The 13,046-nt window shown below is 42.5% G+C and overlaps 1 protein-coding gene across 1 annotated transcript in view; it reads left to right on the top strand.

The window, feature by feature from the left end:
- Positions 1–13,046, top strand: part of LOC142741800 (multidrug and toxin extrusion protein 1-like) — a 135,138-nt gene that overhangs the window by 105,114 nt on the left and 16,978 nt on the right. Inside the window, exons 12-14 of the mRNA XM_075851132.1 lie at positions 7,643–7,718; positions 10,205–10,274; positions 11,701–11,833. Coding sequence (XP_075707247.1) covers positions 7,643–7,718; positions 10,205–10,274; positions 11,701–11,833 — 279 coding nt within the window. The remainder of the gene's footprint in view (positions 1–7,642; positions 7,719–10,204; positions 10,275–11,700; positions 11,834–13,046) is intronic.

Raw genomic sequence — 13,046 nt, 5'->3', positions numbered from 1 at the left:
AACGGAGGGCCTTCTCTGAGATCTGCAAGTACTTTGTGGAGAAAAATATCAGATTTAAACTACAGTATCCGGCTAAACTAAGAGTGACCGTGGACGGCCGCTCTCCTACTTGAAGACCCTTCGCAAGCTAAACAGCACTTCCTTCCAGGGGACTAATACGTCTGCTCATGGAGCATCCTCTATTCTGGAACACATTGCATTTTGTTACACTGTGTGCAATTTTTTCATGTAGTGAGTCTGTGCCACTCACTATGTTCACCATTTCATGTTACATGTTGTTCCTTTATTTCCCCCAGTGTTTTCCCTCTCTTAGGTGGATGTGCGAGTCATTTTTACTATTTTTGCGACCGGAGGAGTTAGCTGACTGGGACAGATAACTCAGGTCGTACATACACTTTTTATCTTCCTTATACCCACAAACGGGTATTGGTTAATGGCTTCTCGACACGCTAACACTCACACAACCACAATAACAATGTGTTTAAAGGTGGTTTCTTGGAATGTGGCAGTGTTAAACACCCCAATAAAATGGAAAAGAATCACATTCCATTTACATAAATTGTAACCACACGTTGTCTTCCTTCAAGAGTCGCACTGGACAGCGGGTGACCAGTGCACGCTAAAAGCTCCTTGGATAGGGCAGTGTATATCAGCCCCCTTTCAATCTAAAGCTTGGGGAGTGGCGATATTAATTAACAAAAATATTGACTGCGCAATCCATGAGGAATACTGTGATCCTGAGGCTAGATAAATTTACTTGGATGTCACACTTATGGGTATGTTCACACGGCAGTGTCCGTTACGGCTGAAATTACGGTACTGTTTTCAGGAGAAAACAGCACCGTAATTTCAGCCGTAATGGCATGTGCAGGCGTCTTTCGCTGCGTCCATTACGGACGTAATTGGAGCTGTTTTTCCATGGAGTCCATAGAAAACGGCTCCATTTACATCTGAAAAAGTGACAGGCACTTCTTTGACGCGGGCGTATTTTTTACGCGCCGCCTTTTGACAGCGGCGCGTAAAAAAAATGACCGTCGGCACAGAACATCGTAAGACCCATTCAAATGAATGGGCAGATGTTTGCCGGCGCTTTTGAGCCGCATTTTCGGACGTAATTCGGGGCTAAAACACCCGAATTACGTCCGTAAATAGTGTGTGTGAACCCAGCCTAAATCTCATAGATTCTCCCTCCTTAACATTTATGCTCCAACTCTACCTAATGCAGACTTCTTTTCACACCTATATCAGTTCCTCGTCACAAAACCACTTTCTACGATTATATGGGGTAGAGATTAAAACAGCGATGGCCAATTCTCTTGACAGGTCCAGATCCTCCGCCACTGATGCTCCTACTTCTAAAATACTGGCAAACATGCTGACCAAATTGCAACTTTGTGACCCTTGGAGACTTCATAACCCAGATGCCCGTGACTACACATTTTACTCCCTGGTTCATGACTCCCACTCTAGAATATACAACTTCCTCATCTCATCTCCACTTTTCCCTGACATCATCACTGCCAGCATACATAACATAATCATCTCAGACCATGCTCCCATTTCACTAACTATAGACTTAAGATCTACTCGAACCACTAGCAGAATTGGCGTTTCCCAGCATATTTGCTAGACTCAGAAGACTTCAAACAATTTTTGACCCTGTGAATGGGCAAACTACGCTGATGATAACTTACATCACACTGAGGATGCCAGTCTCTTCTGGAGGACTTCCAAAGCCGTGGACAAATTATAGCATATATCTCAAACAAAAAACGTTTGCAGGCCGCAAACTATGACTACCTGTACAAATCCTTAACTGAAGCACACGCCCAACATATCGCCATGCCTACACCAGACACTAAACAGCATTACATAGACTCCCGTCATTTACTTGACACGTTTCTTTGGGGTCAAGTAAAGTGGTCTAGTGACTCAGTTAAAAACAGATACTTTAGATGGAGAAATAAAATGGGACATTTACTTTCCAATGTTACTAAAAGCCCCAAATCCAACTACAACATCTTAAAACTCAGACAGTCTCCCTCGACTCCCCCCGGTCACTGACCCTTCCACTATACAAACCATGTTTTTAGACTATTATAAATCACTCTATGCACCTTCTTCTGACGACCCCCAACGTATGTGGGAGTTGTTGAATACCACATCCCTTCCCAAATTGAACCTGGAGCAACAATCTCTTCCTTCCAAACCAATTACCGAAAATGAAATCAAATTGGTGATCTCTCGCCTCCCGAACAACAAAACACCAGGACAAGATGGTTTATCAGGGGAATATTATAAAATGCTCAAACCCCACATCACAATAGTGTTGACATCACTATTTAACTTAATATACATTGACAACTTCCATGAATCCCGAACAATCCTGATCCCTAAACTGGCAAAAGGCTTAACTCTAGTACAATCTTATAGACCCATATCCCTCCTTAACCAGGATTATAAAAAACCTTACCAAAATCCTTTCCAATCGATTGCAAAAAAATCCTCCCCTCTATTCTCACCTCTTTGCAATTGGGGTTCTTACAAAACCACCACTATTCTGAGGGAATCCGTCTGGCCATAGCAGCCACAGTAGCGGCCCAATCTCGTTCCTCCCACCAGACCATGCTACTCAGCCTTGATGCTGAGAAAGCATTTGACAAGGTATCCTGCCCACTTCCAAATACGTCCCACAAGTTTCATCAATTTCGGACCTGTATTTATTAACTTTATACAACTGCTGCAAATGGATGCCCACGCGACATTCACAATAAACGGTTTAAATACAACTCAACAGAGGAACACAGGGTTGCCCCCTCTCCCCTCTAACTTGTCCCTAGACCCTTTATTACAGAAGATACAAACTGATATTAACATTCAAGGCATTAAAATCAACTCCTAAGACATACGCCTTTCGGCTTTTGCTGATGATGGCCTATTGTTTCTCTCCAACCCTAGACAAACGCTTCCATCAACCCTCTTACTCATAGACACATATGGACCACAATCGGGTTTCACTATTAATTTGGACAAATCGGAAGCCCTACTCCTAAGAGGCCCCTCCCCCCTCCTGGGCTACTGGACTGAACTGTAAATGGACACTAAGCCACATCCCCTACTTAGGTTCAACCATCACGAAAAATCTGCATAAAATGTATACAGAAAACATATCTATATATATCGCTCAATTAAAACAACTGATACATACCTAGAAACTTTATTTGGAATAATTCACGCGAGCCTTACAACAGACTAAATTCCATGGAGGTCTCAACTTCCCAAATATACGTAACTACAACCTGGCAGCCCTCCTTAGAGTTCTGGCAGACTGGACCCATAATACATCCCACTACTCAGAACCTTACCTTGAGGCCCAGTTTGCCAAACCTTACTCTCTTCTATACATTCTGCATGCTCCGACTGAGCTGTTACAAGACTAAACCCCCTCCTCTCCATAACCATTAAGGCATACGAAAGCTGGCCCACCTTGATCCATATACTTCGCTGCTATTACCATTACTTGGTAATCCAGACTTCCAAAACAGACACCCTGCATTTTTGGTATGTTAGATTACAATGCTTCTCCGTGTGCTCCAAATGCAAAAAAATTACTTTTTATAATCTCAAGTGCGGCCCGTAAGGCTATTCTACCGGACTGGTTCTCATCACAACCCGCATCCTTAAAACTGTTTCTAAGGAAACTTTCCCATATCTTTAGGATGGACTGGTTGGAAGCCACCCTGCATAAAGAACTTAAAGTCAAGAAATTCTTTACCTTATGGGAATCCTTTATTGACATACTGCCGCCATGAATAAAACAAAAACTTTGCACATGTTTTCAATATACCACATGGTATCCTGAACAAACTGTTGCAGGAGTCCCACCAATAATGTGCTAACTTTGGTTGTGTTTATATCATCCATTTATTAGTTTCAATCCTATTTTCTTTTTGAGCAAACTTTGCTCAACGCCTCATGACCCGCGCATCCTCATCCTAATCCTGATTGCCCCATGCCTCCTTCCCTCACTTCACTTTGTTACTACCCACTATTCATTTTATATCTCTGATACCTGACTGTAACGGTGTCTTATACTGTATTTCGTAGTATTATTGTCATGATTTATACCAAACTAATTTACAGATGACTTCAATATAGTGTTCTGTTCTGCAAAAAACACTGGAACTATTTATATCTGTCAAACTTATACGATTGTATAACTCAATTTCCCCAATTTACCCTCCCCCCTTTGTTGTATTGAAAAATGATAAGTTATGGAAAATGCTTTAATAAAAACAGTTTATAAAACAAATTTTGGGGTGCTTTGAAAAAATCTACTTCTAATTAATTTAGCAAAAAACCTGTGCGGTCAAAATGTTTACTGTACCCCTAGATAAATTCCATAAGGGGTGTAGTTTCCAAAATGGGGGGGGGGGTTTCACTGTTTTGATCCCTCAGGGGCTTTGCAAATGCGACATGGCGCCGCAAACCATTTCAGCAAAATTTCAGCTCCAAAAGCCAAAAAACTCTCCTTCCCTTCTAAGCCCTCCCGTGTGTCCGAACAGCAATTTATGCCCATATATGGGGTATTGCCGTACTCAGGAGAAATTGCTTTACAAATTTTGGGGTGCTTTTTCTCCTTTGGACCTTGTGAAAATGAAAAAAAAAATCTAAGCTAAAACTACATTTTATGGGGAAAAAAAATTGATTTTTATTTTCATGGCCTACTTCCAATTAATTATCCAAATAACCTGTGGGGTCAAAATGCTCACTACGTGCCTAGGTACATATTTTTTTTTCTCAAATTTGTTTTTATTGAATTTCAAAGCATTGAAACAAGTATAAATGTACTATAGACACGGAGGCCTTCAGTCATAAGCAGTACAGAAATAATAAAATAATACAAATATGGGGGGGGGAGAAGGGGGGGAGGGTTAGAACACCAAATAAAACAACTAGTACAGAGTGTCTGAATATAGCGAACATCTACAAATCATACTGTATTGCACACATGATGGCAACAGGCCACATGTCAGGAATATAGTGTGGCATTCAGGCGAACGACCAAGTCCAACCAATGAGTTCTTACAACAAAGAGACCAGCTAAACAGCAAATGAGGGGGCCCACCATTAAAGAAACCGCTTGTATAGCCATGTGTCCCTACCAAACAGAACAAATACATCATGCAGATATAGTGCTACTAACAGTGGAATGTCTTGTATCATTCAAATCTCGCCATGGTTTCCATAATTTCAAAAATTTGGTGTGAGTACCATGCTCCCAACTGGAGAGTTCCTCCAACCGAGCGATTTGGTGAATTTTCTCAAACCATTGTTCTAAAGATGGAGGAGTCACTGATCTCCACTTCAGAGGGATGAGAAACTTAGCAGCCATTATCAAAATCGTGGGGAGATTATTCTTAGAGGGGATCAACTCTGGCGTTGGGAGCCAAAGCAGGATAAGCTCAGGAGAGGGAGAGACTAGAACAAATTAAATTTACATGATGTAAAACCTCTCTCCAGAATGGTTTGATAACCGTACAGTTCCACCAAATATGGGACATCGTACCTCGCTCAGAATTACAGCTCCAACAGGTATCATATGGAGAAAAACTCATTAATTTCAGCTGACATGGGGTTTTATACCACCTTGTCAAGGTCTTATAAGAATTCTCTTGGATTCTAATGCATCTTGAGAACCCATGCGAGTTAGTTAAGATTCTGAAGGTCTCAGCCGGTTTAAACCTCGTACCCAGTTTCCGTTCCCAAGCTGCTATAAAAGGTTGGTGCAACTGAGTCATCATTAGAGAGCAATAATCTATAAATTTTGGATAACCGGCCCTTAGGTAGCTGAGAAGCCACCAAAAGTGCCTAGGTACATTTAATAAGTGGTGTAGTTTCCGAAATGAGGTAACTTTTGGGGTGTTTCCACTGTTTTGATTCCTCAGGCAAATGCGATATGGCGCCTGAAAACCATTCCAGCAAAATTTGAGCTCCAAAAGCCAAATGGTGCTGCCATGTGTTCAATCATCAGTTTATGACCACATATGGGGAATTTCTGTAATCGGGAGAAATCACTTTACAAATGTTGGGGTGCTTTTTATCCTTTATTCCTTGTAAAAATGAAAACATTGTAAGTTTTATTGGAAAAAATTTAGATTTTCATTTTTACAGCTTAATTCAAAGAAATTTAGCAAAAAAAACTGTGGGGTCAAAATGGTCACTATACCCCTAGATGAATTTATTGGGGGTGTAGTTTCCAAAATGGTGTCTTTTTGGGGGTGTTTCCTATGTTTTGGCACCACAAGACCTTTTCAAATCAGACATGGTGCCAAAAATATTTTCTAATAGAAATGAGGATTAAAAATCAACCAGGTGCTCCTTTGCTTCTGAAGCCTGTGCTTCAGTCCAATACCACACTAGGGCCACATGTGGGATATTTCTAAAAACTGCAGAATCTAGATATTGAGTTGCGTTTCTCTCGTAAAATCTTCTGTGTTACAGAAAAAATATGTATTACAAATGAATTTTTCTCAAAAAAATTAAATTTGTAAATTTCCCCTCTACATTGTTTTAATTCCTGTGAGACACCTAAAGGGTTAAGAAACTTTCTAAATGCTGTTTTGAATACTTTGAGGGGTGCAGTTTTTAAAATGGGGAAATTTATGGGGACTTTCTAATATATAAGGCCCTCAAAGCCACTTCAGAACTGAACCCATTTTCTTGAAAATGTGCGAAATTGCTGATAAAGTTCTAAGCCTTGTAACGTCCTATAAAAATTAAAGGACGTTCAAAAAACGATGCAAACATAAAGTAGACATATGGGAAATTTAAACTAGTAACTATTTTGTGTGGTATATACATTTGAATTTAGAAAAATGCTATTTTTTTGCACATTTTATCTAAATGTTGGTGTTTGTCACAAATAAATGCTAAATGTATCAACCAAATTTTACCAGTAACATAAAGTACAATGTGTCATGGGGAAACAATCTCAGAATCGCTTGGATAGGTAAAAGCATTCCAAAGTTATTACCACAAAAACTGACACGTCAGATTTGAAAAATTAGGCTGTGTCTACAAGGCCAAAACTGGCAGTGTTTCCAAGGGGTTAATTCTGATTAGCCAGACTTCCATGCGCTCTGAGCATGCACCATCCAACATCTCTGCCAGCCAAACCGCGAGACTCATTGCTCTGGCTGGGGTCAAGGTAAGTACGTGAAAGGGACCATACAATTGTTATTTAGGCCCTGAAGATAGAATTGAAGAAGGGTGAACTATGTGTGCGTGTTCAATAATGTAATGTAATAATATAATATAATGGGACAGTATACATTGAAGTAAAAAACAAAAAATGATTCTACATACAGCTGTTATGATTCATTTATCTCTCAGTTCATCCATTTTCACTAAACCAGACGTTTCTCAATGAATTTCCTACTTATCCAGTGACCAACATAATAACTACCTCAGTTAAAATGTCCTATAGAAAGGATGCACTTGGAGTAATATATCATTTGTTCAGATCTGCATATAATGTAACACCATAAACAGTAAAGAGAATAAATAATCTACACTGAAGCACTTGTGGGATCTCATCTTTTTAGATCATAGTATTTATGACTTGCCTACTGTATTTCAGCTATGCTTGCACTATTTATTTCCGTAATATTGATTAGCCTAAGAAGTCATCTCGGAAAATTATTTACCAATGAAAAGTAAGTAACAATTTTTTGTTCATTTAGTTGCTGGTGTACTATATAATGGAAGTGAGGAAAAAAATATTTATAATCTATATAAATACTAAGGGCTAAGTAAAAATTAAACCAGTATTTTAGCCAGGTTGCTTGATTTTTTTATTTTAGGACATTTGCAGCCGTTTGTAAAAAAATGTATCAGTACTCACCTATTCTTTTCCCCGGCAATCCAGCGCTGACGCTCCGGCGGTCCACCCGGTTTTTGTTTGCATGCTACGCTGTTTTTTTTAACTCTCATTAGTTTCTATGGGAGTTACGGAAACAGTGTATCTCATCGAGCTCAGCTGTTTTCCGGAATCCTGCCAACCTCTACTGCCAGTGGCGTAACTACCGCCGTAGCAGCCGTAGCGGCTGCTACGGGGCCCGCGGCATGAGGGGGCCCGTGTCACCCGCCGTCACGGGCCCCCACCATGGCCGCAGGCTCCGCTAGCAGCCGCTATGGCTGCTACAGCGGGACGCCACTGAACACTACGGCAGAGCAGGGAGGTATCTCCCCGCTCTGCCATTAAACAAAAGACATGTATCCCCTATCCACAGGATATACACAGGATAGGGGATATATGTGTGATCGCTGGCATTGATAGGGAGAACGGGGGACTGAAATTCCCCTGAGGTTCTCCATCACAAACCTCGGACTTCCGGGGTCTGTGTCGGCAGCTCAGTAGAAATGAATGGAGCGCCGGTTGCGCTTGTGCGCATGCGTGACCAGCACTCCTTTCATTTTTATTGAGCTGCGCAGACGCCGGAAGTCAGAGGTTAGTCATGGAGAACTTCAGGGGACTTTCAGTCCCCCGTTCTCCCTATCAATGCCAGCGATCACACATGTATCCCCTATCCTGTGGATAGGGGATGCATGTTATTTGTAGGACACACTATAGCTCGCATTTTTTTTTTGGGGGGGGGGCTGTATGGCGTTCCCTGCAGGGGGGGCTGTATGGCGTTCCCTGCAGGGGGGGCGCTGTATGGCGTTCCCTGCAGGGGGGGCGCTGTATGGCGTTCCCTGCAGGGGGGGCGCTGTATGGCGTTCCCTGCAGGGAGGGCGCTGTATGGCATTCCCTGCAGGGCGGGGGCGCTGTATGGCGTTCCCTGCAGGGGGGAGGCTGTATGGCGTTCCCTGCAGGGGGGGCACTGTATGGCGTTCCCTGCAGGGGGGGGCTGTATGGCGTTCCCTACAGGGGGGGCGCTGTATGGCGTTCCCTGCAGGGGGGGCGCTGTATGGCGTTCCCTACAGGGGGGGGTGCTGTATGCGTTCCCTGCAGGGGGGGGCGCTGTATGGCTTTCACTGCAGAGGGGGGCGCTGTATGGCGTTCTCTGCAGGGGGGGCGCTGTATGGTGTTCCCTGCAGTGGGGGGCGCTGTATGGCATTCCCTACAGGGGGGGCGCTGTATGGCGTTCTCTACAGGGGGGGCTGTATAGCGTTCTCTACAGTGTGGGCTGTATGGCGTTCGCGCCATACAGCCCCCTCTGTAGATAACGCCATACAGTCCCCCTGTAGATAACGCCACACAGTCCCCCCTGTAGATAACGCCACACAGTCCCCCCTGTAGATTACGCCATACCGTCCCCCTCTGTAGAGAACGCCATACAGTCCCCCCTGTAGATAACGCCATACAGTCCCCCCTGTAGATAACGCCATACAGTCCCCCCTGTAGATAACGGCATACAATCCCCCCTGTAGATAACGCCACACAGCCCCCCTGTAGATAACGCCGCACAGTCCCCCTCTGTAGATAACGCCATACAGTCCCCCCTGTAGATTACGCCATACAGTCCCCCTCCGTAGATAACGCCATACAGTCCCCCCTGTAGATAACGCCATACAGTCCCCCCTGTAGATAACGCCATACAGTCTACATGGGGGGGCTGTATGGCGTTAACTACAGGGGGGACTGTATGGCGTTGTCTACAGGGGGGGCGCTGTATGGCGTTATCTACATGGGGGACTGTAAAAAAGGCACTATCTACAAGGGGGGGGGGGTTGTGTGACACCCAGGGGAGGGGGGGCCCCAGTCAAAAGTTTGCTATGGGGCCCAGTCTTTCCTAGTTACGCCCCTGTCTACTGCCTATATACAGTGGATGCCTCATCAGGCAGGAACTGGGTCAGGGCACTCCTATTCTTGAGATAGGTGCAGGTCCCAGAGTTGGGACCCACATCTATCGGACATTTATGGCATATCCTGATATATGCCATAAATGTCTGTCGTGCGATAACCCCTTTAACTCCATGGCTATGCTGGGGATTTAGTGTCTCTGTATTAATTTTTTTTTCGATCTGTTAAAAAGATATATTAAGAAATTAAGTGACAGATTTTTAGATTAAAATAGCAACATGGTCCTGAAGAGGAGATATTTAAGTAAGCTTTACCTCATTGTATGAAACGTGTTTTAAATTCATGACGAAACCTGTGAATCTCTACTGATGTCATCATTTTACTTATCTGTTATAGGGATATCTTAATTCTAGTGTACCAGAATATACCAATGTGTGCTCTGTTTTACTTTTTTACTCCGTCAGTCGTAAGTATGCAAATATTTATTAACCGTTTCATTATTAGAAAACTAAACCAGAACAAGAAACAAGTCACGACCAGGTGTTTGAAAAAATACAAATAATCTTTATTAAAGTCAATTAGACACATGGAGACAACGTATAACACTTAGACATACTAAAATGCCATGGACCCTTGAACACAAACGGAATCCGAACGTAAAAGCAGAGTAGCCCCCCAGATGTAAAAATGGTCTGACACAACCTATATATGGCTAAAGTGCATAAATACATATTAATGAGCAGGTACTAGGCATGGTACGCTTTGCACAGATGAACACATAAATAAGTATAGAGAATATATATAAGGTACAATCTAAGTAAAAACGACATGTAAAGTAGTATACCTACACCTGCGTATAAGAAGATAAATAGGAGATCAAGACCAGGAGGGGGACCTCTGCTTAACCCAACGCGCGTTTCGCTGGTGCTTCGTCAGGGGTTGATGTCCAAATGCCCCAGTTGCCCCTAGATATACCTTCCTCAATGATGTTTTACCGGTAAAATCACAGCTGTTTCCTATCGGGTGGTTAGGTGTTCAGCGTCGGTCATCAATGACAGCGAAACGCGCGTTGGGTTAAGCAGAGGTCCCCCTCCTGGTCTTGATCTCCTATTTATCTTCTTATACGCAGGTGTAGGTATACTACTTTACATGTCGTTTTTACTTAGATTGTACCTTATATATATTCTCTATACTTATTTATGTGTTCATCTGTGCAAAGCGTACCATGCCTAGTACCTGCTCATTAATATGTATTTATGCACTTTAGCCATATATAGGTTGTGTCAGACCATTTTTACATCTGGGGGGCTACTCTGCTTTTACGTTCGGATTCCGTTTGTGTTCAAGGGTCCATGGCATTTTAGTATGTCTAAGTGTTATACGTTGTCTCCATGTGTCTAATTGACTTTAATAAAGATTATTTGTATTTTTTCAAACACCTGGTCGTGACTTGTTTCTTGTTCTGGTTTAGTTTTAATTAGTCACTAGGACCACTAGTATCATTCGGGGTATTATTCGGTTTGCTTGATTATTAGAAAACTATTGCTTTATAATATTTTACATAATGCTCATCCTTGAGGCTTGAGCCAAATGTAGCATGGTAGATGGCTCCAAATTTTGTGCGAACAGATTTGCAATGTGCCGTTGTTGTTCTGATCTCCTTGCGTCTAGTGCCAATATATGCACTGGAGTCATTGGATTATTTTTTACTTTGTACATTTTTTAAGGGCTGCGTCTTTTCCTGTACATTCCTTATTGACTTATAGAGCCTGTAGATTATAAATGTGAACATTGTAATATTACAAGGACATGGAGATCCTTGATGTCCCTCTTTCAACAACCACATGATAAATACGACATATTCAATTATTTTTTTTCTGCTGTTTGTACAGAGAGTCTTTTTTGGAATTCTCGCAGGAGTTGGAACACCAGAAATTGGAGCATTAGCATTTTTCGTTGGATATTTCCTAGTGACATTCCCTGTTGGAGTACCACTTATGTTTCCAGTGAAACTCGGGATAAAAGGTAAGACCATAAGGAAAGAAAAGATGGGATGGCTGATGGCTGCCTCACCATGTAGGAGAGGGTCGGATAAGCCCCGTTCTGGAGATAGGTGGAGGTCCCAGAGCTTGGACCTGCATCTATCAGATGGTTATGGCGTTTCCCGTGGATAAGCAATAAAGCATTAAATTGGGATCATGGATCAGATCATGGGTAAGATCCACAATACAATTTGGATTATATTCCCAAATTTATATATAGTTCTGTTAAAAAGTATTTGCCCCCACCCGATTTCTTTTATATTTTAGCTAATTTGTCACATTTTAATGTTTCAGATTATCCAACTAATTTTAATATAAGATAAAGACTCAAGTAATCACAAAATGCAGCTTTTAAACTATTTCCATTTATTGAGCATAACGATTTATTCAAAACCAATATCACACATGTGAACAAGTAATTTCACCCTAAACCTAATAGCTTGATGTACCACCCATGGCAGTAACCACTGCAATAAAACATTTGTGATAACTTGCAATGAATCTCTTACATCACTGTGGAGGAATATTTGCCCCAGTCTTCTTTGCAGAATTGTTTTCATTTGGCTACATTAGGCTATGTTCACACAGAGTATTTTGGTGGAGGAATATCTGCCTCAAAATTCCGTTTGGAACTTTGAGGCAGATTTTCCTCTCCCTGCACGCCGATTTTCGCGCCGTTTTCGCCCGCGGGCATAAAACAGCGCGAAATACGCTTTCTCTGCCTCCCATTGAAGTCAATGGGAGGTCAGAGGCGGAAGCGCCCGAAGATAGGGCATGTCGCTTCTTTTTCCCGCGAGGCAGTTTTACTGCCCGCGGGAAAAAGACGCAGACGCAGACGCCTCCCATTGAAATCAATGGGAGGCGTTCTCGGGCCGTTTTTGCCGAGTTTTGCGGCGCGGTTTCCGCGTCAAAAAACTCGGCAAAATACCTTGTGTGAACATAGCCTAAGAGGGTTTTCGAGCATGAACTGCACGTTTAAGGTCTTGCCACAGCATCTCATTGGGATATTGATTCAGCTGCCCCAAAACCCTATTTTTGTTTCTTTTGAGCCATTCAGAGGTGGACTAGCTTGGGTACTTTGGGTCATTGTCCTGCTGCATAACCTAACTAAGCTTGAGCTTTAGGTTACGAAGTGACGGGCAGACATTCTCCTTCAGGATTTTCGGATAGAGAGCAGAATTCATGGTTCCATCAAG

Source organism: Rhinoderma darwinii, chromosome 2, assembly GCF_050947455.1.
Source record: "Rhinoderma darwinii isolate aRhiDar2 chromosome 2, aRhiDar2.hap1, whole genome shotgun sequence".
NCBI lineage: Eukaryota > Metazoa > Chordata > Amphibia > Anura > Rhinodermatidae > Rhinoderma > Rhinoderma darwinii.
Note: the sequence above shows the minus strand (reverse complement) of the source record. Positions and strands in the feature narration are given on the sequence as shown.